This window comes from Pelophylax lessonae, assembly GCF_965119305.1.
Source record: "Pelophylax lessonae genome assembly, chromosome: 5".
NCBI classification, from domain to species: domain Eukaryota; kingdom Metazoa; phylum Chordata; class Amphibia; order Anura; family Ranidae; genus Pelophylax; species Pelophylax lessonae.
In genome coordinates this window covers 555737913-555764705 of record NC_138772.1, presented here as the reverse complement: position 1 = coordinate 555764705, position 26793 = coordinate 555737913, and the positions used below count along the sequence as shown (strand labels likewise).

At 46.0% G+C, this 26793-nt stretch overlaps 1 protein-coding gene across 1 annotated transcript in view; it reads right to left on the bottom strand.

The window, feature by feature from the left end:
- LOC309556171 (uncharacterized protein) overlaps positions 1-26793 on the bottom strand; it is an 83982-nt gene that overhangs the window by 49455 nt on the left and 7734 nt on the right. Inside the window, exon 2 of the mRNA XM_082258531.1 lies at positions 1717-7755. Coding sequence (XP_082114657.1) covers positions 1717-7755 — 6039 coding nt within the window. The remainder of the gene's footprint in view (positions 1-1716; positions 7756-26793) is intronic.

Below are 26793 nucleotides of genomic sequence, written 5' to 3'. Positions count from 1 at the left end.
TATGTGATCTGCATGCGTTACATCTTGCAAACAGCTCCTAGAATGGCACCATCAGAAAAAAAAAAATGGTGCATGCACAGTGTGTATGTGCATGGGCCAGATCCCCTTTACATGCCCAGATAGCTGTGTCTCTCTGCCCATTCTCTGTGTGACATCTTGCAAGCAACGTCTGGGCTGGCAACATCACACATCCCAGGAGGTATGCATGAGATATTGCACATGTGTATCGTGCCATGGGGTTCAAGGAGACTTGGAGACTTAACGTACCTGCCCATTCAGGGGGGCCATGACGTCATTCTGGCCTCAGCCGGGGAAGGAAGTGCATTTTACTAACGTGAAAGAGGGAGAGGGAAGGAGGCAGGAGGGAGGACCATGTAAAATTGGGTATAGTTCAGCTTTAAATATCTCACTCCATTAACATTGGCTACAGCTCTAACTGAATGACATTTTGCACATTTATATTAAAAAATCTCAAAGCTACTGTAAAACTGCTTGAACATTTGTTCTATGTGAACAGAGGAAAAAGCCCAGTGTTGGTAAGTTATTTTCTCTCCAGGTCAGATGTTCTTCATTCATACAGAAAAGTGTGCGTCTGGAAAATACTGCAATATGACCACTAGATGGAGCTGGTGTTCATATTAAGTATTTACAGTACTTCTTATGATCATCAGCTCCATCTAGTGGCCGTAATGCAGTATTTTTCTTTGGTGTGTGAATAAATGACACTTGATCTGGAGAGAAAATAGCCTAATAACATTAGATGTTGCCCCCCATTTGCACAAAATGAATATGCATGCAGTTTCACAGGATAAATAGCCCTACATTTCTTTCCATAAATATACCCCTTAGTTTGCTCTGTGTGCTGTGTATCATTTGCAAATGTCTAGAAGGTGCATTTTAAGGTTAGTTAAAGTGGAACTTAACTCTTAAAATAAAGTTTTGCTCTATGCCCCCTCCCCCTTTTCCTGTTTTTTTTTTTTTTTTTTTTTTTGGGTGGCCCCACCACCATTTCAGCCTATGGTAGAATGACATCCTGCTCCCACAGCCCCTTGGGGAAAACCCTGCCACATACCCCAGGAGATTATGGGAGCCAATTCACTCAATGGCCTGGGGGAGGGAACTGCCATGTTATCAGGGACTGGACTGCCTGAATACACAAGAGGCACCTGGCTGGACCAAGATGGCAGTATGGGACACAGGCCCAGACAGCTGAAAAAATGGATGGTTGTATGGCAATGTTGGATCACTTGGACAGGTAAGCAGTGCTGGTATAAGGTCATCCGCTCAGGGCAAAGATGCCAAACTGTTCTACTTTTTCCAGCTCAGTGCAAGGCAATCTACTGCCTTGCATCGTGCGGTGGTCAATAGAGCTAAATAAAATGTCATTGTGTGACATTTCAATAAAGTTTGCTGGCTTCTGAATACAGGAGTGCTCCACTGGCAGGAACGAGGAGGGGGAAGAGAGAACACAGCCCACACCTCTCCCAGCTCCCAGTGCTAGGCTGATAGGAGTAGTGATGCCACTGTCACTATTCCTGTCAGCCTTGTAACAGAAGAAATACAGTGAACCATTGCGTCCAGGGCAGCCGCCCACCCCTTGTCTCTACCCTCTCAAGGTAGGGGGGATGGGGGGTTAAGTTCCACTTTAAATAATATTACTCTGTAGGGGTGGTTGCAAAGTCAAAGGCAGAGCTTAAGACTCGAATGCAAACTTACCAGAGGAAAGCTTTTTGGTTCCCAGCATTTCAGAGGCAGCCAGAGTTCTGACCACTTTTTGGTCATGAAGACTTCCACCAGGCATGGGGGTAGGAGATTTTGCAGGAGGCACTTTACTTACAGGGGAGCGAGGCTTTATTGTCTCCAGACTCTTTTCGGCGGGGGGCATTGCAGCTTCGGCACGGGGGGTGACATGCGTGGAAAGGGGTTGCTCATTGTTTATTTCCGACAGCTTGACCTGGTAATTCGCCTTGCTGCTGCACTGCTCTGCCTGAGACTTCTTGGAAGTCCTCACATCACTCAAATAACTGCTGTTCACACATCTGTCCTGTTCTGTGCTATACACCTTAGATTGCCTTAGCGATTCACGTAATAACGGATCATTGACACAGCAAATGTTCTCTACTGGCTTCTGATGGGCTTTAAGTCTCTGCTGGGTATGATCTTCCTCAGAAGAAGTACTATCACTCATGAAGGTTATGGAGGCCCTTCCTTGAAGGCTCCTATCAGAGCTAGATGCTGTAGATGTTTCTTCAGAGAGTGCCGGCTTGTCTAGACGTCCTCCATCAACCTTCTTTTTTTTCTCCAGAGTTTTCATATTTTCTTGCTCAAAAACCTCTCCATCCTTGACCTTGGATGTAGCAAATGATACAGCGGTCTCATCATTGTCTATAACCTTGACTGTTGAGGGCACGCTTGTGATTGCTTCTGAAGGACTACACCGAATGCTGAGATCAAAAGTCTCTGTTTTACCAAAGGACCCTTGCAACAACTTACTCATCTCTAGAATGTTGCTGGACATCTCCACTGTAGGCATACATGGCTTAGAAGCTACATCGAAAAAGGCACTGTCAGACCGTGGATGGACATCACGTCCTGAGATGCTAGATGACGTAGGCTCTGTATCCACCAATGGTGGGGATTCTTCTGGGGTTTTAGTAGCAGCTTGCTTTGACCTATCAATCATCTCAGGCAAAGAATCGTCACAATTAGTATCTAATTTAGAAGCAGCACAAATTTTTCTGTCTACATTGTGTTTGGGAAGTGTTTGGGATTCACGGATCTCTGATTGATCTATAGAGTCTTTGGCATCTCTAGAAAGGGTGGTTTTTATAGGTTCAATCATTGCAATTAGCTCCTTTTCTACTAACTGTCCAGTGGAAGGGGCATTTGGCTTTACTGACGTACAACTAGGAAATAACTTTCCTTGGGTGGACTTGTCTAAATTCTTCACAGCTTTTTTAATGGGTTCTTGGTTCTCAAGACTCTGAAATTTGCTTTCTAAACATACAGCTTCACTTGCCCTGTTACAACCAGCGAAATAACCATCACTGAGCTGACTGTTTTTTGTTGCATTCAACTTGTGTCCTGATTGGGTAACAGTAGGCTCCTGCTTTTCACTGATTGTCCCCAAATTACTTTCATACACTGAGTTGTTCTTTAGCTCAGTATCCCAAGAAATATCCTGCTGTAATTTCGGGTTGCCACCATGGGGAGCCCTCTCCTGGCTATGTGGTTCTTTGCAAATAGAGCGATCATCTTCATCTTTGGATTCTCCAGTTTCCAATTTTGTGGAATTTTCATTTTCTATGGAACATGTTTCCTGCGTCTGATGTTGTAGAAGGACTATGGTAGTTCCAACACTGACCGCAATGTCAGGCTGTAAAGAAGAGGGGCATTTTTCGGAGGTGCCTTCAACTTCACCAATTGTTTGGGCATTTTCTATTGCCTCTTCATGTTTGTTACATCTCCAGGATTCAAAAGACTTTTCAGGAGTGCCTTCAACTTCACCAATTATGTGGGCATTTTCTGTTGCATCTTCAAGTTTGTTACATCTCTGGGATTCCAAAGTTTTCTCAGGAGTGCCTTCAACTTCACCAATTACTTGGGCATTTTCTGTTGCCTCTTTGTGTTTGTTACCTCTCCAGGATTCAAAGGATTTTTCAGGAGTGCCTTCAACTTCACCAATTGTTTGGGCATTTTCTGTTGCCTCTTCGTGTTTTTTACCTCTCCAGGATTCAAAGGATTTTTCGGGAGTGCCTTCAACTTCACCAATTGTTTGGGCATTTTCTGTTGCCTCTTCGTGTTTGTTACATCTCCAGGATTCAAAAGATTTTTCGGGAGGGACTTCAACTTCACCAATTGTTTGGGCATTTTCTGTTGCCTCTTCGTGTTTGTTACATCTCCAGGATTCAAAAGATTTTTCGGGAGGGACTTCAACTTTACCAATAGTTTGGGTATTTTCTTTTGCCTCTTCGTGTTTGTTACATCTCCAGGATTCAAAAGAATTTTCGGGAGTGACTTCAGCTTTACCAATTGTTTGGGCATTTTCTTCGTGTTTGTTACATCTCCAGGATTCAAAAGAATTTTCGGGAGTGACTTCAGCTTTACCAATTGTTTGGGCATTTTCTTCCTGTTTGTTACATCTCCAGGATTCAAAAGATTTTTCTGAAGTGACGTCAACTTCACCAGTTGTTTGGGCATTTTCTGTTGCCTCTTCATGTTTGGTACATCTCCAGGATTCCAAAGATTTCTCAGCAGTGCCTTCAACTTCGCCAGTTGTTTGGGCATTTTCTGTTGTCTCTTCACTTTCGTTACATCTCCAGGATTCCAAAGATTTTTCGGGAGTGACTTCAACTTCACCAATTATTTGGGTATGTTCTGTTGCCTCTTCATGTTTGTTACATCTCCAGGATTCAAAAGATTTCTCAGGAGTGCCTTCAACTTTACCAATTGTTTGGGCATTTTCTGTTGCCTCTTCGTTTTTGTTACCTCTCCACGATTCAAAAGATTTTTCGGGAGTGCCTTCAACTTCACCAATTGTTTGGGAATTTTCTGTTGCCTCTTCATGTTTGCTACATCTCCAGGATTCAAAAGACTCTGTTTCTTGATCTTCAGGACAAGCTGACTGAGTAGGTACATGGTGTGTTTGTGTGGATGAAGCTTTGTTTACCTCTTCGCTTTTGGTTTTAGACATATTTTCATTGGTTGACTCTGACCAGTTTAGTCGGTTTTGTTCTGGGTGGTTCCTCAGTGGAACATTGCTTTCACTTGATTTAGAAGTTTTCTCACCAGTAATGGAAACACCAGTTTCTTCTTTATACTCATCATAAACCAGCAATGTTTCCATCTCATCAGTTTCACCAGTACCTTGTATTGAAAACTGATTGGTATCATATTTTTCGTGTACGTTGGCACTGGTATGTAAAGTGCTATTTGCCTCAGAACTTGCTTCTGTGATGCTTTCATCAATATTTGTGTTGTCTGCTTGTACTTCTGGACTTTTTAAATCATTGATGTAAGATGACTGGTTAGCAATGTAATTAGCAGCTTCTTCCTGTTGTCTGTAAATCTCAGCAAGAATGGACGTGCGATCCAGAAACATGACTTCTTCTGAATCTTCCCCAGAGTCGTAACATGCAAACACGCACTCTTCTTCAGGCATGTCTTCTAAAGGGGCATCCTGTAATATTTCAGCCTCAGTCGCTGTACCTTGCGGTTCTAGTTCCATTGTCTTTAGGGTCTTGCATTCTTCAAAGTCACCTGAGTCCACCTTGAAGAGGGTACATGTTGTATTTTCTTCTGCCTGTGGTTTCTCAATATCTTCTTCACGCTGATCTGCAAAATAATTCCCATCTTCAGGTAGCCTTACCCCCATGGAGGTCTGCCTTCCGCTTTCGTTTCTTTCTCTGCCTTCATCTTGTAGACTTTGCGGAGTGGTGTTTAATGGTGGAAGAGAATCTAGCTCTTCATCGGTGTCAAAACAAGCGATTAAACATTCCCCAACATTCCCAATCCCCGCTTTTAGGACCAGGTCCATTTCTGATGACGATGTGGACTGTTGTTCTACTGGGCTGTCAGACCAGGTTCTTATAGCCCCATGCCTTTCTTCTAGTCTCTGTGATGCATCTGGACTTTCAAAACGTGGCTCAAGCTCTGAAGTTACAACTAAGGTGCTTCTGATGGGTTCTTGAGGTGCATTGCTGGTGCTGGAGTCTTCAAGTTCACTTGAACTGTCTTGAATAGTACAAGACTCCTTAGATTCTGAGAGTTGAAAATCTTGTGCTAATGGATATGATGCAACACTATCGCCATGCTCCTCATCACTATTTAATCCCTCTTCATCTTCAATTGTTACAGAATCCTCATTCACGCCAGAAGTTACTTCTACAATTTTTTCCACATTTTCACCAGCATCTCCACAGTTGATGTCAAGAGCTACAAAAATAGCACCCTCCTCATCGGTCTCCGACATGTCAGAAGATGTTTCCATCTCGCTCTCGCATCCAGAATTGGAGGAGCCATGTTGGGACTTGGCTGTGGCTTCGGTGGCATCGGGGGCAGAATCAGTCGTTACGGCATACTGCTCCGTGCTGTACCTTTTCTCATCTTCTTCCCCATCGTAGGATGCTGAATCCGAGGACTCTGAAGTGTCGTCTTGATAGGCAAATGATTCATCCACTCCTTCATTAATTGAAGTTTCGGATAAGGAATGCAGATAGGAGGCTGAGGTGCTATCTTCGTTGTCATCCTCCTTTTCTTCTTCTTCTGCTTCCCCACAGACGACCTCACTTTCCACCGTCTCTCCTTGAGGGAACAATGTGATCTCCATGGACTCTGCTTCAAAAATCAAACTGCCCTGGAAAGGCAGCATAAAAGCAGGAATCATGTGATCGTTTTCAGGACCAGGCATGCTAGCCCTCAATAGCTCTGCAGACCTTATATCTGGGCTTGTGGGTTGCAGTGCACCATCAGCATCTGAAGAACAGCTTGCCTGCTGTAGTACCTCATGCACGAAGGTACTGCTGGCATTAATAAATTCAGGACATAATGGGATGCTAGTAAAAGATGGTGCAAAATCTGTCTCCCATTCATCTTCATCTTCTGCACTGGATTGTTCATCACTAGGATACCCATCTAAGAGTTCCTCGTTTTCTGGAGAGAAGTCATCTGGATCTATATCTCGTTCATAAAGTTCAGGAATATCTTCATCTTCAAGCATATCTGGAGACATACAGCATGGGTCCTCAGAAATACTTTCTTCATGAGTCATCAGGTTGTCCGGGTAAGGGCTGGGAGATTCAACTGTTTCAACCTCGCCCATCAAATTGGGGGAATATGATGGGGAACCACTAGAAGTGGCGGATGAGGCCCAACTACCACCTTCTGCGGTGACGTAGGACCCTGATGGAGATGTAGGGGGAGAGGACATGTTGTCATTTTCTATATCTACCTGGTCATCGTGTAAAGCATTTTTGGAACTGGGATAATGTTTAAAATGGGTGTAGATGCTTTTAATTGGCGTGGAAGGAGCCGTAGTGTATGGGTCTGTATCTGTGTTATATGCGGGGTTGATCTGTAATGAATGAACATCACTCTCTCTAATGCTGCTGGGTGACTCTTTGGTGGGTTTGAGAAAGGAAGGCACATCAGCTACGGCTTCACCCTGAGAAAATAGGCCACCTTTCAAAACGTACTCTTGACACATTTCATTCGATTCAAAGTGCAAATCGTCCGGAGACTCAATGGCTTCGTGGTCACTTTCGTTCTCCGAATTCTCCTCCAAAATTTCAGCTTTAGAGGTACGTAAGTGCATTGTTGCTTCATCCAAGGTGTCCCCAGAAGCCTCCTCATACTCAGATATGATGTTGTGCCCCCTGTTGGCAGACCCCGCTTCCTCATTGCTACAAGAAGTCTCTTCCCCCATTACTATTCTTGTATCGAGCATGTCCAGGGTTGGGGTCTCAGCAGGGCAATGTTCTGGGGCCTCCTCTAAGTTTTGCTCCCGAGATACCAAGGCCTTAGCTGCTGCCTTGGTGGCCAGGGCAAGGATTCCAGTGGCTTGTCCAGGCTGTGACTCGCTGCTAGCTCCTTCAGGTTGAGGCCGGTCTCCTTCTTTGGCCTGCAGGTATGCAGACACTTTGTCAGCAGCGGTGCATATGGGGCTCATGGTTAGAGATTCCTCTAGAGGGCTCAGGCTTTTGGGGGTTGCAGAGTCGCTACATGGGGTTGAAGCTATGGAAGCAGTCGGTGATAAACCTGTGAGGAAAAAAAAAAAAAAATTAATTTTAATAATTCACAAATGAAGCAAATGCAAAAATGTATGGTGGTTACCTAATTAGGGTTTATGCATAGATTATATTTACAGTCGAATTCCGAATTTTTTTTTTTTTAATGCTGCCATGGATGTAAAAAATAAAGGCAATTTTTGCTGCAATACTCAGCCTCCGATCCACGCTGACAGATCCCTCCTCCCTGCAGGGACGCCAGAGGAGAGATCGTCAGCTCCTCCTCCTCCTGCCCCTTCTCCTCCTCCTCCCGCCCCCCCCCCACACTCCCCGGGGATGTGTGGGCGGGAAGTTTAAAGAAAAAAAAAAGCTGCAGACAGCATGAGGTAAGTGAGGTCTCACTCCTTCAAAAAATGTAAGGGGGGTCTCTGATGTGGGGGGCTCCGATGTGAGGGGGGTTTTGTGTGGGAGGTCTGTGATGTAAGGGGGGCTCTCTGATGTAAGGGGGGCTCTGTGTGGTGGGGCTCTGATGTAAGGGGGCTTCGTGTGGGCGGTCTCTGATGTAAGGGGGGCTTTGTGTGTGTGTGTAGGGGGTCTCTGATGTAAGGGGGGCTTTGTGTGTGTGTGTAGGGGGTCTCTAATGTGAGGGGGGCTCTGTGTAGGGGTTCTCTGAAGTGGGGGTCTCTGGTGTGAGGGGGGCTTTGTGTGGGGGGTCTCTGATGTGAGGGGGGCTCTGTGTGGGGGGTCTCTGTGTGGGGGGGGGGTCTCTGATATAAGGGGGGCTGTGTGGGGGGGCTCTCTGATGTGGGGGGGCTCTAAATTAAGGGGGGCTTTGTGTGGGGGGTCTCTGATGTAAGGGGGGCTCTGTGTGGGGGGTCTCTGATGTAAGGGGGGCTAAGTTATTAGTGATCATAAAAAAGAAAAGTCAAATGAAGTACAAAAAAGGTGAAAGAAAATGCGCGCGGAGGGGCACCACAGGATTAGCTTGTACAGGGTGCCTGAACACCTAAGGCCGGCCCTGAATGGACTACATCACTAGGCTGTCAATGACCTGGCCCCTGGGGCACTGTCATTATGTAGTCTAGCCTCACACGACTTCTGGACTGAGGGAAGGTACCTCTTAGTCCTGAAGGAAGAACCACCCATCGATACCCCATGGGTGAAGAGGAAAGGCAACTTTCGTTGCAATATTCACCTTCAATCTGGAGCTAACTCTTCTTTGTTAACAGGTGCTGCCAGTCTACTGGACAACATAGCAGCTGACATCGTTCTACCTACTTCTTGTGAGACTAGGCTGTCAAGGACCTGGCCCCCGGGGCTCTGTCATTATGTAGTCTAGCCTCACAGGGTTACCTCCAGGTCCAGAAGGAAGGACCACCCATTTAAACCCCTATGGATGAAGAGGAAAGGCAACTTCTGCTGCATTGCTCACCTTCAATTTGGAGCTAACTTTTCTCTGTCAACAGGTGCTGCCAGTCTACTGGACAACATGGCAGCCGACATCGTTCTACCTACTTCTTGTGAGACTAGGCTGTCAAGGACCTGGCCCCTGGGGCTCTGTCATTATGTCGTCTAGCCTCACAGGACTTCTGGACTGAGGGAAGGAACCTCTTAGTCCCGAAGGAAGAACCATCCATCAATACCCCATGGATGAAGAGGAAAAGGCAACTTTCGTTGCAATACTCACCTTCAATCTGGAGCTAACTCTTCTTTGTTAACTGGTGCTGCCAGTGTAATGGACTACATCACTAGGCAGTCAATGACCTAGCCCCTGGGGCACTGTCATCATGTAGTCTAGCCTCACACGACTTCTGGACTGAGGGAAGGTATCTCTTAGTCCTGAAGGAAGAACCATCCATCGATACCCCATGGGTGAAGAGGAAAGGCAACTTTCGTTGCAATACTCACCTTCAATCTGGAGCTAACTCTTCTTTGTTAACAGGTGCTACCAGTCTACTGGACTACATGGTAGCCAGCAATATTCTACCTACTTCTTGTGAGACTAGGCTGTCAAGAACCTGGCCCCCGGGGCTCTGTCATTATGTAGTCTAGCCTCACAGGGTTACCTCCAGGTCCAGAAGGAAGGACCACCCATTTAAACCCCTATGGATGAAGAGGAAAGGCAACTTCTGCTGCATTGCTCACCTTCAATCTGGAGCTAACTCTTCTCTGTCAACAGGTGCTGCCAGTGTACTGGACAACATGGCAGCCGACATCGTTCTACCTACTTCTTGTGAGACTAGGCTGTCAAGGACTTGGCCCCTGGGGTGCTGTCAATATCTTGTTTAGCCTCACAGGACTTCTGGACTGAGGGAGGGTACCCCTTAGTCCACAAGGAAGGGCCATCTATTGATACCAACCAAGGATGAAGAGGAAACACCCTTGACATCATTGGACCAATCCAAAAACTGCAAAAGAAGATATGTATAGGGTATCTTTTTTTACATCAAAGCAGGCCGGATCTACGGGGGGTGCTGGGGTGAGCTAAGCTTCCCAGATTTCAGTAATCTCCCCTAGGGCCATTGACATTGGTGAGGGGCTGGGGGGCAGCATGGCTGCACAGTTCCCTGCCCCAAAGTAGGACTATTTGTAAAGGGGGAATGAGGGCTATGATAGGGGGGACTCCAGTGAGTAGTAGAGACACTGCTATATTGGGATGAGCTCTAACGTGTAGAGGGGACTCTAATGTTAAGGGGGACTCTGATGTGATGGGGTGGGTTCTAATGTGAAGGGGGCTTGGATGTGATGGGGGAGATTCTGATGTGACGAAGGGACCCTGGTGTCAAGGGGGGTTGGGGGGGCTCTGATGTGTAAGGGGGTCCTGATGTGATGAGGGGACTCTGATGTGTAGGGGGAGATTGAAGTTCATCACTTTGATATGGAGATGAATGAAACAGAGTAGATACAAAAGTAGCAATGTTACTTTATAATGTTTATAAACAATGTTACTTTGTATCTCTATCTCCCGTCTGATCAATGTTTATAAACAATGTTACTTTGTATCTCTCTATCTCCCGTCTGATCAATGTTTATAAACAATGTTACTTTGTATCTCTCTATCTCCTGTCTGATCAATGTTTATAAACAATGTTACTTTGTATCTCTCTATCTCCTGTCTGATCAATGTTTATAAACAATGTTACTTTGGGGTTGATTTACTAAAGGCAAATCCACTGTGCACTTGGAAGCGCAGTCGCTGTAGATCTGAGGGGTACATGCAAGGAAAATAAAAGACAGCATTTTTGCTTGCACATGATTGGATGATAGAAATCAGCAGAGCTTCTCCTTATTTCAGATCGTTCTCAGATCTACAGCGACTGCACTTCCAAGTGCACAGTGGATTTGTCTTTAGTAAACCAACCCTGATATATCTCTCTACCTCCTTTCTGAACAATGTTTGTAAACAATGTTACTTTGTATCTCTCTATCTCCTGTCTGGTCAATGTTTATAAACAATGTTACTTTGTATTTCTCTATCTCCTGTCTGGTCAATGTTTATAAACAATGTTACTTTGTATCTCTCTATCTCCTGTCTGATCAATGTTTATACACAATGTTACTTTGTATCTCTCTATCTCCCGTCTGATCAATGTTTATAAACAATGTTACTTTGTATCTCTCTATCTCCTATCTGATCAATGTTTATAAACAATGTTACTTTGTATCTCTCTATCTCCTGTCTGATCAATGTTTATACACAATGTTACTTTGTATCTCTCTATCTCCCATCTGATCGATGTTTATAAACAATGTTACTTTGTATCTCTCTATCTCCCGTCTGATCAATGTTTATAAACAATGTTACTTTGTATCTCTCTATCTCCCATCTGATCAATGTTTATAAACAATGTTACTTTGTATCTCTCTATCTCCTGTCTGATCAATGATTATAAACAATGTTACTTTGTATCTTTCTTTCTGATCAAAGTTTATAAACAATGTTACTTTGTATCTTTCTTTCTGATCAATGTTTATAAACAATGTTACTTTGTATCTTTCTTTCTGATCAATGTTTATAAACAATGTTACTTTGTATCTTTCTTTCTGATCAATGTTTATAAACAATGTTACTTTGTACCTCTCTATCTCCTATCTGATCAATGTTTATAAACAATGTTACTTTGTATCTCTCCATCTCATGTCTGATCAATGTTTATAAACAATGTTACTTTGTATCTCTCAATCTCCCGTCTGATCAATGTTTATAAACAATGTTACTTTGTATCTCTCTATCTCACCTATAAACTTACGAACAATGTTTATTTACGCCTCCACAGTGAAGAATTGAAGGTAGAGCTATTTGTGAATGGAGGACAGATGGCTCTCTTGTGATGTGGGTCTCTGTTGTGAAGGGGGGACTCTAATGTATGTCGATGGGATGTCCCCTGACCTTTTTTACTGCACCCCCAGATCAGACAGTCTAGATCCGGGCCCTGCATCCAAGGGTGACTTCAAGTGGAAGTGAGTTGTACGGGAAATAGGGTTCCCCTCTATCTTTGAAGGTCCATAAGTTTATGTTCTGCCTTTATTGCAACCAAATTTAAGACGGAACAAGTTAAAGAAACGCACTCAGCGCTCAAGTGTTATACATAAAGCATACATACACGTGATATACAGTATCTCGCAAAAGTAAGTACACCCCTCACATTTTTGTAAATATTTTATTCTATCTTTTCATGTGACAACACTGAAGAAATGACACTTTGCTACAATGTAAAGTAGTGAGTGTACAGCTTGTATAACAGTGTAAATTTGCTGTCCCCTCAAAACAACTCAACACACAGCCATTAATGTCTAAACCGCTGGCAACAAAAGTGAGTACACCCCTAAGTGACAATGTCCAAATTGGGCCCAAAGTGTCAATATTTTGTGTGACCACCATTATTTTCCAGCACTGCCTTAACCCTCTTGGGCATGGAGTTCACCAGAGCTTCACAGGTTGTCACTGGAGTCCTCTTCCCCACCTCCATGATGACATCACAGAGCTGGTGGATGTTAGAGACCTTCCCCTCCTCCACCTTCTGTTTGAGGATGCCCCACAGATGCCCAATAGGGTTTAGGTCTGGAGACATGCTTGGCCAGTCCATCACCTTTACCCTCAGCTTCTTTAGCAAGGCAGTGGTCGTCTTGGAGGTGTTTGGGGTCGTTATGTTGGAATACTGCCCTGCGGCCCAGTCTCTGAAGGGAGGGGATCATGCTCTGCTTCAGTATGTCACAGTACATGTTGGCATTCATGGTTCCCTCAATGAACTGTAGCTCCCCAGTGCCGGCAGAACTCATGCAGCCCCAGACCATGACACCCCCACCACCATGCTTGACTGGTGCTTGACACCTGCCTATCTCCAATCCGATCCACATAAAACAACAGAAGGGGATCCGTTCCTTTCTGTCTGGGTGGATCGGATCGGAGGGTATATAAAGTAGAGCGGGCTGTGTCCGTGTCTGCTCTGCACATGATGAGTGGACACAGACCTGTCATCTGCCCGCTCTGCTCATTTTGGCCCGCGACCGGTTAGCAAGTCGCTAAAGTGGCCCCCACTCCTCAAAAGGTTGAGCACCCCTGCTGTAGGGACATCATCTAGATTTCCATTTCATATGCAGGAGGATTCATTTCACTGCAATATTCATCAGGCCGAGCTGAAAGCTTTGATAGGAAAATGATCATCATGAGATAAAATGCGGAACGCAGGTCGTGTCATGCGATGAATCCCCCCCCCCCCCCATAACGAAGCTTTGCTGGGAATGTAGACGGTTGGAGTCTTGTGGAACGGCGCTGTACAGTCGCACTGTATTATCTTATTCTATTAATACCGCTGAGCAGACACAATGTATTTCTGAGCCTGGGTCATGTGACTTGTCCCCCGAGGTCCGCAAGACGCACGCAGTGCTGAGTCCGCTGTACTCCGCTCCTGACAATACAGATACGGTGTGAGGACCTGTCTATGCACAGCTTATACATATAAACAGTATATATATATATATATATATACACAGTATCTCACACAAGTGAGTACACCCCTCACATTTGTGTAAAATATTTTATTCTATCTTTTCATGTGACAACACTGAAGAAATGACACTTTGCTACAATGTAAAGTAGTGAGTGTACAGCTTGTATAACAGTGTAAATTTACTGTCCCCTCAAAATAACTCAACACACAGCCATTAATGTCTAAACCGCTGGCAACAAAAGTGAGTACACCCCTAAGTGACAATGTCCAAATTGGGCCCAATTAGCCATTTTCCCTCCCCGGTGTCATGTGACTCGTTAGTGTTACAAGGTCTCAGGTGTGAATGGGGAGCAGGTGTGTTAAATTTGGTTTTATCGCTCTCACTCTCTCATACTGGTCACTGGAAGTTCAACATGGCAGCTCATGGCAAAGAACTCTCTGAGGATCTGAAAAAAAGATTTTTTACATAAAGATGGCCTAGGCCAGTGTTCCCCAACCCGCGGACCGGTACCGGTCCGTGGATCAAAACGGTACCGGGCCGCCCGAGGAACTTTGATTTCACTCAGGGGCGGCCGAGGCGCAGAGCATTGCGCACCCCGAGCCCGCCCATTGTGTGACAATAGCGAATGAAAATTCGCTATTGTCACACTGATCCTCCTCCTGGCCGAAAGGTAAACCGCACGCCATTGGCCGAGGAGGAGGCGGCGCGGGAGGACTGAGGAGACGCGGGAAGCCAGGGAGTGAACTGAAGAGAAGCGAGGTAAGTGCACGGACGGGTCTCGCGGGGGGAACGCTGGCGCTCTGCATTGAAAGGTGGCATGCTGGCATCTCTACATTGAAAGGGGGCAATGCTGTGGGCACTCTGCATTTATTGGGGGCAATGCTGTGGGCACTCTGCATTTATTGGGGACAATGCTGTGGGCACTCTGCATTTATTGCGGGCAATGCTGTGGCACTCTGCATTTATTGGGGGCAATACCGTGGGCATTCTGCATTTATTGGGGGCAATGCTGTGGGCACTCTGCATTTATTGGGGGCAATGCTGTGGCATTCTGCATTTATTGAGGGCAATGCTGTGGGCACTCTGCATTTATTGGGGGCAATGCTGTGGCACTCTGCATTTATTGGGGGCATTGCTGTGGCACTCTGCATTTATTGGGGGCATTATTGTGGCACTCTGCATTTATTGGGGGCAATGCTGTGGGCACTCTGCATTTATTGGGGGCAATGCTGTGGCACTCTGCATTTATTGGGGGCAATGCTGTTGCACTCTGCATTTATTGGGGGCAATGCTGTGGGCACTCTGCATTTATTGGGGGCAATGCTGTGGGCACTCTGCATTTATTGGGGGCATTGCTGTGGCACTCTGCATTTATTGGGGGCATTGCTGTGGCACTCTGCATTTATTGGGGGCAATGCTGTGGGAACTCTGCATTTATTGGGGGCAATGTTGTGGGCACTCTGCATTTATTGGGGGCATTGCTGTGGCACTCTGCATTTATTGGGGGCAATGCTGTGGCACTCTGCATTTATTGGGGGCATTGCTGTGGGCACTCTGCATTGATTGCAAAGCATTGCAGTCATTGAATGTGTACACCTCCCAGCCTCCCTCTGACACCAATAATGAGGGACCGTTCCTCCCACTGACACCAACAATGAGGCACCGTTACTCCCACTGACACCAATGATGGGGCACTATTCCTCCCACTGACACCAATGATGGGGCACTATTCCCCCCACTGACACCAATGACGGGACACTATTCCTCCCACTGACACCAATGATGGGGTACTATTCCTCCCACTGACACCAATGATGGGGCACTATTCCTTCCACTGACACCAATGATGGGGCACTATTCCTCCCACTGACACCAATGATGGGGCACTATTCCTCCCACTGACTCCAATGATGGGGCACTATTCCTCCCACTGACACCAATGATGGGGCACTATTCCTTCCACTGACACCAATGATGGGACACTATTCCTCCCACTGACTCCAATGATGGGGCACTATTCCTCCCACTGACACCAATGATGGGGCACTATTCCTCCCACTGACTCCAATGATGGGGAACTATTCCCCCATTGACACCAATGATGGGACACTATTCCTCCCACTGATACCGATGATGGGACACTATTCCTCCCACTGACACCAATGATGGGGCACTATTCCTCCCACTGATACCAATGATGGGGCACTATTCCCCCCACTGACATCAATGATGGGGCACAATTCCTCCCACTGATACCAATGATGGGGCACTATTCCTCCCACTGACTCCAATGATGGGGCACTATTCCTCCCACTGATACCAATGATGGGGCACTATTCCTCCCACTGACTCCAATGATGGGGCACTATTCCTCCCACTGACTCCAATCATGGGGCACTATTCCTCCCACTGATACCAATGATGGGGCACTATTCCTGCCACTGATACCAATGATGGGGCACTATTCCTCCCACTGACACCAATGATGGGGCACTATTCCTTCCGCTGACTCCAATGATAGGACACTATTCCTTCCACTGACACCAATGATGGGACACTATTCCTTCCGCTGACTCCAATGATAGGACACTATTCCTTCCACTGACACCAATGATGGGGCACTATTCCTCCCGCTGACACCAATGATGGGACACTATTCCTTCCGCTGACTCCAATGATAGGACACTATTCCTCCCACTGACACCAATGATGGGGCACTATTCCTCCCACTGATACCAATGATGGGGCATTATTCCTGCCACTGACACCAATGATGGGGCACTATTCCTCCCACTGACTCCAAAATGGGGCACTATTCCTTCCGCTGACTCCAATGATAGGACACTATTCCTCCCACTGACACCAATGATGGGGCACTATTCCTCCCACTGATACCAATGATGGGGCATTATTCCTGCCACTGATACCAATGATGGGGCACTATTCCTCCCACTGACACCAATGATGGGGCACTATTCCTCCCACTGATACCAATGATGGGGCACTATTCCTCCCACTGACACCAATGATGGGGCACTATCCCTCCCACTGATATCAATGAAGGGGCACTATTCCTACCACTGACTCCAATGATGGGGCATTATTCCTCCCACTGACACCAATGATGTGGCACTATTCCTCACGCTGATACCAATGATGGGGCATTATTCCTCCCACTGACACCAATGATGGGGCACTATTCCTTCCACTGACACCAATGATGGGGCACTATTCCTCCCACTGACACCAATGATGGGGCACTATTCCTCCCACTGACACCAATGATGGGGCACTATTCCTCCCACTGGCCCCAATGATGGGGCACTATTCCTCCCACTGACCCCAATGATAGGGCACTATTCCTCCCACTGACACCAATGATGGGGCACTATTCTTCCCACTGATATCAATGAGGGGGCACTATTCCTCCCACTGACACCAATGATGGGGCACTATTCCTCCCACTGACACCAATGATGGGGCACTATTCTTCCCACTGATACCAATGAGGGGGCACTGTTCTCCTACCACTTACCATTGGTGCTAGGACATTTTTTCCCTCACTGACCACCAAGTTTGGGACATTGTTCTCACTGATGACAAATTACAGTGGAGTCTCCCACTCCCACTGCCCCCTCCCCCCACCCCATATGCAAATCACAGTGAGCTGTTCCTTTCTGTAGAAAGTTTTTGGATCCCTGGCCCATATGATGACCACTAAACCCAAAAAGAAAAGATATCAACCCCTAACACACACAAAGGAAGGCCTTCATGAAACCATTGATGACTTCTGGGAATTCTGTCACCCGAGACGTAGACAAGGATAACGACTTCATACTTCTGCCTCATCATACTGTTCTGTGTAAGTGTGCAATAATGGGTGCACTACTGAAACACAAAGGTCCACGGCGATAGATTGCCCATGTGGGCTTCAGGGTCCAAACTACAGATTGCCCCATTGTGCTTAAAGGTTCACAGTTATGAATTGCCTGTCTGGGGATCCGGGTCCACAACTACAAATTGGACACCTGGGCTTAAAGGTCCAAACTATAAAATTTCCTGCCTAGATTTTAAGGTCCAAACTACAAATTACCCTTCTAGGTTTGAAGGTCCAAACTAGAGATTTCCCTTCTAGGTTTCAAGGTCCAAACTACAGATTACCCTTCTAGGTTTGAAGGTCCAAACTACAAATTACCCTTCTAGGTTTGAAGGTCCAAACTAGAAATTTCCCTTCTAGGTTTCAAGGTCCAAACTACAGATTACCCATCTAGGTTTTAAGGTCCAAGCTAGAGATTGCCTTTCTAGGTTTCAGGATTCAAGCTACAAATTGCCTGAATGGGTTTCAAGGTCCAAACTACAAATGGCCGTCTGGGATTCAAGGTTCAAACTACAGATTGCCCCATTGTGCTTTAGGGGTTCACACCTATGAATTGCCTGTCTGGAGATCCAGGTCCACAACTACAAATTGGACACCTGGGCTTAAAGGTCCAAACTATAACATTTCCTGCCTAGATTTTAAGGTCCAAACTACAAATTACCCTTCTAGGTATCAAGGTCCAAACTAGAGATTGCCTGTGTAGGTTTCAAGGTCCAAACTACAGATTGCCCTTATAGGTTTTCAAGTCCAAACTACAGATTACCCTTCTAGGTACAGTATCAAGGTCCAAACTACAGATTGCCCATCTAGGTATCGAAGTCCAAACTACAGAATGCCCTTCTAAATTTTAAGGTCCAAACTATAACATTTCCTGCTTAGATTTTAAGGTCCAAACTACAAATTACCCTTCTAGGTTTGAAGGTCCAAACTAGAGATTTCCCTTCTAGGTTTCAACGTCCAGACTAGAGATTGCCCATGTAGGTTTCAAAGTCCAAACTAGAGATTTCCCTTCTAGGTTTCAAGGTCCAAACTACAGATTACCCAGCTAGGTACAGTATCAAGGTCCAAACTACAGATTGCCTGTGTAGGTTTCAAGGTCTAGAGTACAGATTGCCCTTCTAAGTTTTAAGGTACAAACTACAAATTACCCATCTAGGTATCAAGGTCCAGACTAGAGATTGCCCATGTAGGTTTCAAGGTCCAAACTACAAATGGCCATCTGGGATTCAAGGTTCAAACTACAGATTGCCCCATTGTGCTTTAAGGTTCACAGCTGTTAATTGCCTGTCTGGAGATCCAGGTCCACAACTACAAAATGGACACCTGGGCTTAAAGGTCCAAACTATAACATTTCCTGCCTAGATTTTGAGGTCCAAACTACAATTGGCCCTTCTAGGTTTCAAGGTCCAAACTAGAGATTGCCTGAGTAGGTTTCAAGTTCCAAACTAGAGATTTCCCTTCTAGGTTTCATGGTCCAAACTAGAGATTGCCCATCTAGGTACAGTATCAAGGTCCAAACTACAGATTGCCCGTGTAGGTTTCAAGGTCTAGAGTACAGATTGCCCTTCTAAGTTTTAAGGTCCAAACTACAGATTACCCATCTAGGTTTTAAGGTCCAAACTAGAGATTTCCCTTCTAGATTTCAAGGTCCAGACTAGAGATTGCCCGTGTAGGATTCAACATCTAGAGTACAGATTGCCCTTCTAAATTTTAAGGCACAAACTACAGATTACCCATCTAGGTATCGAAATCCAAACTACAGAATGCCCTTCTAAATTTTAAGGTCCAAACTATAACATTTCCTGCCTAGATTTTGAGGTCCAAACTACAATTGGCCCTTCTAGGTTTCAAGGTCCAAACTAGAGATTGCCTGAGTAGGTTTCAAGTTCCAAACTAGAGATTTCCCTTCTAGGTTTCATGGTCCAAACTAGAGATTGCCCATCTAGGTACAGTATCAAGGTCCAAACTACAGATTGCCCGTGTAGGTTTCAAGGTCTAGAGTACAGATTGCCCTTCTAAGTTTTAAGGTCCAAACTACAGATTACCCATCTAGGTTTTAAGGTCCAAACTAGAGATTTCCCTTCTAGATTTCAAGGTCCAGACTAGAGATTGCCCGTGTAGTATTCAACATCTAGAGTACAGATTGCCCTTCTAAATTTTAAGGCACAAACTACAGATTACCCATCTAGGTATCGAAATCCAAACTACAGAATGCCCTTCTAAATTTTAAGGTCCAAACTATAACATTTCCTGCCTAGATTTTAAGGTCCAAACTACAAATTACCCTTCTAGGTTTCAAGGTCTAAACTAGAGATTGCCTGTGTAGGTTTGAAGGTCCAAACTACAGAATACCCTTCTAGGTTTTCAAGTCCAAACTACAGATTACCGATCTAGATAAAGTATAAAGGTCCAAACTACAGATTGCCCGTGTAGGTTTCAACGTCTAGAGTACAGATTGCCCTTCTAAATTTTAAGGTACAAACTACAGATTACCCATCTAGGTATCGAAGTCCAAACTACAGAATGCCCTTCTAAATTTTAAGGTCCAAACTATAACATTTCCTGCCTAGATTTTAAGGTCCAAACTACAAATTAGCCTTCTAGGTTTCAAGGTCCAAACTAGAGATTGCCCTTCTAGGTTTCAAGGTCCAGACTAGAGATTGCCCATGTAGGTTTCAAGGTCCAAACTACAGAATACCCTTCTAGGTTTTCAAGTCCAAACTACAGATTACCGATCTAGATAAAGTATCAAGGTCCAAACTACAGATTGCCGTGTAGGTTTCAAGGTCTAGAGTACAGATTGCCCTTCTAAATTTTAAGGTCCAAACTACAGACTACCCATCTAGGTTTCAAAGTCCAAGCTAGAGATTGCCTGAATGGGTTTCAAGGTCCAAACTACAAATGGCCGTCTGGGATTCAAGGTTCAAACTACAGATTGCCCCATTGTGCTTTAAGGTTCACAGCTATTAATTGCCTGTCTGGAGATCCAGGTCCACAACTACAAATTGGACACCTGGGCTTAAAGGTCCAAACTATAACATTTCCTGCCTAGATTTTAAGGTCCAAACTACAAATTACCCTTCTAGGTTTCAAGGTCCAAACTAAAAATTGCCTGTGTAGGTTTGAAGGTCCAAACTACAGATTGCCCTTCTAGGTATCAAGGTCCAAACTAGAGAATGCCCATGTAGGTTTCAAAGGTCCAAACTACAAATTTCCCTTCTAGGTACAGTATCAAGGTCCAAACTACAGATTGCCCATGTGGGTTTCAAGGTCTAGAGTACAGAATGCCCTTCAAAAGTTTAAGGTCCAATCTACAGAATACCCATCTAGGTATCGAAGTCCAAACTACAGATTGCCCTTCTAAATTTTAAGGTCCAAACTACAGATTACCCATCTAGGTTTCAAGGTCCAAACTAGAGATTGCCTTTCTAGGTTTCAAGATCCAAGCTACAAATTGCCTGAATGGGTTTCAAGGTCCAAACTACAAATGGCCGTCTGGGATTCAAGGTTCAAACTATGAATTGCCCTCTAGGTTTAGGGTCCAAACTACAGTTTGACCGTCTAGATTTAAGGACCAAACTACAGATTGCATTTCTTGGTTTCAGGGTCCAAACTACAGATTGCCCATCAGGGCTTTAATGTTCACAGAAATTAGTAGCCTGTCCGGGAATAAAGGTCCACAATTACACAATGCCCAACTGAGCAATACATTTTGAAAAAGAACATTGACGTAGTGGAAGTCTTTCTGTCCCCAATCCGTGGGCCGGTGAGTTGAAGGCCAATCACCAGTACTGGGTCCAGCAGCTCCTTTGGGGTCATTGTGACATCTGAAATCCTAAATATTTCTGTAGATATCCCTACGGTGTAGAATCTGTTCTGTCCTCTGAAGGCCAGAAAGTTCAGGGCCCCCCCTAGATCTGGTTGGCCCCAGGTTGATGGTGACCCCAATAATTCCTATCAATGCCACTTATAATGTTCATTATCTAGATCAGCAGCAGAGAGCTTTTTGAGGGCCCCATAGGTGGCCCTTGGGTCTTCCTAAAGGTGCATTTTCTCATTTATAACAACTAAAATCCTACATGATAGAAAATATGGTGAGGATAGAGAAGCCGTCATCCTATTATCAGACATCAGTGACACCGACCAATCACAGCGCACCGTGAGCTCTGCCCCATCCTCATCCTCTGCTTCACTGTCAAAGATACAGAGAAGAGAAGGACCAAGGAACCCAACCCCCAACCCAACCCAACCAACCCCCAACCCAACCCAACCCAACCCAAACCAACCAACCCCCAACCCAACCCTTACCACTGGAACCTATTAACTGGGTGTAATTCTCAGTATCTGTTCTTATTCTGTATGTATGGACTCTGCACAGTACCACTTCTATTGTCCTGTATGCCGGGTGTAATTCTCAGTATCTGTTCCTATTCTGTATGTATGGACTGTGCACAGTACTACTTCTCCTGTCCTGTATGCTGGGTGTAATTCTCGGTATCTGTTCTTATTCTGTATGTATGGAGATTTTTATTTGTAAAAACAAACAGAATACATAATAACAAACTGTAACTGTCTGAAAATAACATAAACAGAACAACAATTCCTGACAAATTGTCTAGGTCAAAAACTTAGCAGTTTACGAAAAAGGTAAATAAATGTAAATTTCCTGTTACAATGAGACTCCTTCCCATAACTCTATACTTCTACATTTCCTATCCTTGCCGAACCTCCCACGTTCCTCAGTCCTACTATCACAGCAAAGAGTAAAACCCCCATCATTATAAGTCAGAATCAGAGTCACTCTGCCGACTACCAGTTTCCATATCCGATTCTACAGACACGGGATCAGGGGGCGGACGCCTTTTACTGGGCGGATCGTCCTCTGAGCCAGTCGCACAATCTCCTTCCACTCTTCGTAATTCCTGCTCCAGTTCCTGGGCCTCTAGAAAACAGGAGTCGGCATCCGACTCTGATAAGACCTCATACCTATTGGTGGAAACTACCTTCCCCACTTCTGGTGCCCCCTTTCACTTTCTTAGCTGGCTTCTGCACTAAGGTCCAGTCACTCTCAGATTTACGCGTAGACCTATCCTTTTTTTTCCTTCTCTTGTGACCGGGAATGTTCTCCATAGAGACAGGAACTGAAACAGATGAAGTGTGCACAGCCGGCCGCTGATCCTCAGCCTGCTGAACACTGCCTGTCGGTCTGGGGGTCTCCTGGACCTCTGGGTCCATCTCTTCCCTTGTTATGATAACCCCATTCATGGAGGCTTCCTCCTCTAGATGCTCTGCTGCAGCCAACAGTTCATCTGCAGATTCCTCACCCATGTTATGGAAGGCCTCCGGGCAATCTCTGTGGAAATGGCCAAGCCTTCCACATAGATTGCACTTAACATTCTCACAGCTAGAGCTGAGATGGCCGACCTCTCCACAAAGATTACACTTTTGGATTGTACAGACGCTCGCCACATGGCCAGATTTACCGCATTTAAAACATAACCTGGGCTGTCCAGCATAGAAACAAACTCCTCTCTCCCGCCCAATGAAAAAGGAGTTTGGCAGGTGATGGGTAACATTGTTAGTTTGCCTCAACTTGACCAGAACCCTCCAACCACCGGTCCAGATCCCATCACTGTCTTTAGTTTTTGTCAAACCAGAAACCATTTCACAATGTCTCCTAAGCCAGATGACAATATCCTGGGGGGGTAAGGACTCATTCCAGAAAATGATATTTACATTGGCTGTGTCAGGCTTGGAGATGGGAATGAAGATAAAATTCCTCCAACCTTCTTTGTCCCGAAACTGGGTGAAGCCGGCCCAGAATCTGTCTAAGTCAGACATGAGCTTAAAGCTGACATCATAACCTTGCCTATCGGGGAGGTTGATGACTGCCAGTATGTCTGCAGGCACAAACCCCATCTGCTGACACAGCAACTCCCTTACTACAAAGCTCCTATCGGGGAGATCCTCTATGGAACCCTTATGCTTGAATCTGACCACATTCCTCCTCCTAAACGCCTGACCAGAATAACTGTTACCGGTGGAAAAAGAAGGGGCCCCACGGCTCCAGGCATTCCGAGGAGGGACCTGACCAGATGGACCAGCATTGCCCTGTGGAGCAGGCGGTGGATCAACCAAAGGGGGGGAATCTTGGGGGTTATTCTGAACTGACTCCTCCATCGCCACATTCTCAGCGCTCTCTGACTGTAGCTGACCCCCTTCAGATATACTGGCATTAGTATTAGTGACATCAGAATTATTCACCACACCAATATTAGTGATACCAGCATTGCACATCACATCCTCACTAGCAGCATCATGACCAGTTAGCCCAGTGTTACCCCCATCATGAACACCAGTCTCCCCAGCATTGCTCCCACAATGAATATTAGTGGTAGTGGCAGCACTGTTCTCACAGTCCATATGCTGGGAGTCCACCATGTCACTTCTCGGAGTCTCCTGTACTGTGAATATCTGCTGGGTTACACTGATGTTCTCACCATCCCCCAGAGCTGGAGGTCCAGCAGGAAAATCCGCTCCAACCTGGTGTTGCACCCCAATGTCCTCCAGAGGCCCCAGAGTCTTCCCTTCAGGAGACACATTTGGTGGCAAGGAGCTTTGGACCAAATCCCCAGAGTCTGACTGTGAAGAAAACTCAGTCCTTCCACTCAGTCCTGCCTCAAATCAGTCCCGATCCGTGTACACCTCCGCCACTGGTCCCATGTCTTCCAGAACAGCATCAATGTCCTTTGATACACCGGCCAGTTCAATGCCCAGGGAGTTTAGTTTGCTGTCATACATGATTTCCCTCTTGGGGTTGGCAGCTTTGAGTCTATAGACAGCTTCAATCTGCTTCTGGATTTTTACCTTGGTCTTCCTCAGAGTCTCCATTCTCTTTACCAGAAAAGGAATCTTATCAGCCAGATGCAGCGCAGGTTCTGGCTTTAACCCCTTCTGCTTCATGTCTGCAGGATGCTTGAACTCCCGATCCACCTTCCCATCACTAGAACTGGGCCGAGGGTCTCTTCCGGGTGTAGAATGCTTCACTGGGGCAGATTGTGGAAAATTATTACCACCCTCACCTTTATTCTGCTGCAGTTTGGAGCGTGATGAACGTTCCTGGCTGCTGCCCACCATTATGCGCCGCTGTATGTTCTCTGTAATGGTCTTTTGTTCCAGAGAAGTCCTCGTATGTTTGCGAGGAGTGCTGGGAGCAACCAATGTCTCTGCTTCACTCTGAGCTGGATTAGCTTCACTGTGCTGGGCTTGCTGTGACTTCAATGGCTGGCTGCATTGAACCATGCTTCCAGAGCTTGGACTGCACTGAGTGACATTATTCCTTTGCTGAGCTGCACTCTGAACTGACTGAGCTGCGCTCTGCTCGGCATGCAATGACTGAACTGTGCTCTGCTGGGCATGCAATGACTGAACTGTGCTCTGCTGGGCATGCAATGACTGACCTGTGCTCTGCTTGGCATGCAATGATTGAGCTGTACTCTGCTGGGCATGCAATGATTGAGCTGTACTCTGCTGGGCATGCAATGATTGCAATGGCTGACTTCCAGAACTCAGGGTTTGCTGAGTAACATTATCACACTTCTGAACAGGCTTCCTCATATCTGTATCAACGGTACTTTTCATACTGGACTTTCCTTCACAAACATTTCCACGTCTACTTACAGTCTCTGCAGATTGCTTTCCATTCCCAGCACTCCATCCTCCAACTTCACCACCGACCACAGCTTCACATGACAGCCCTTGTGTAGGCCGAAAAGCTTGGGACTCTCCTGGGAGAGATCCCAGCCCAGGGGAGCCAAACCCTGGGCTTGTACCAGACATCAGAGGAGCTCAGCACCACACAGACTACAGCTGCTCCACAAGCAGCCACACCCTCTGCACAGTACCACTTCTCCTGTCCTGTATGCCGGGAATAACTCTTGGGGAGTCACAATTCATGGAAGCAACCTTGAGACCTGGCATGTCAGAAGGTAGACAAGTCAGTGCCATGGCATGATTGGCACAGTTCAGCTATGACAGCCCACCCTGGTTGTCTGAGGGCAGATAAGTCGGTGCCTCAGCACCATTGGCAAAGTTCAGCCACGACACCCCTCACCTACAAAAAATAACTCTTGGGGAGTAACAATCCATGGAAGCAACCTTGAGACCTGGCATGTCAGAAGGTAGAAAAGTCAGTGCCATGGCATGACTGGCCTCAGCAGCATTGGCAAAGCAGCATTGGCAAAGTTCAGCCACAGCACCCCTCAACTAGGAAAAATAACTCTTGGGGAGTCACAATCCATGGAAGCAATCCTGAGACCTGGCATTTCAGAAGGTAGACAAGTCAGTGCCATGGCATGATTGGCACAGTTCAGCTACAACAGCCCAATCTGGTTGTCTGAGGGCATATAAGTCGGTGTCTCAGCACCATTGGCAAAGTTAAGCCACGGCACCCCTCACCTACGAAAAATCACTCTTGGGGAGTCACAATTCATGGAAGCAACCTTGAGACCTGGCATGCCAGAAGGTAGACAAGTCAGTGCCATGGTATGATTGGCACAGTTCAGCTACGACAGCCCACCCTGGTTGTCTGAGGGCAAATAAGTCGGTGCCTCAGCACCATTGGCAAAGTTCAGCCACGGCAACCCTCACCTACGCAAAATAACTCTTGGGGAGTAACAATCCATGGATGCAACCTTGAGAGCTGGCATGTCAGAAGGTAGACAAGTCAGTGCCATGGCATGACTGGCCTCAGCAGCATTGGCAAAGCAGCACTGGCAAAGTTCAGCCACAGCACCCCTCACCTAGAAAAAATAACTCTTGGGGAATCACAATCCATGGAAGCAACCTTGAGACCTGGCATGCCAGAAGGTAGACAAGTCAATGCCATGGCATGATTGGCACAGTTCAGCTATGACAGCCCAATCTGGTTGTCTGAGGGCAGATAAGTCGGTGTCTCAGCACCATTGGCAAAGTTCAGCCACGGCACCCGTCACCTACGCAAAATAACTCTTGGGGAGTCACAATCCAAGGAAGCGACCGTGAGACCTGGCATGTCAGAGGGTGGACTAGTCAGTCCCATGGCATGATTGGCACAGTTCAGCTACGACAGCCCAACCTGGTTGTCTGAGATGCTAGGGGAGATGTTTGGGAGAAAAGATCCATTAAAGTGATACTGAGGCCTGGCACGTCGTGAGGTAAACAAGCTGATGTCATGGCATGATTGGCACAGTTCAGCCATGG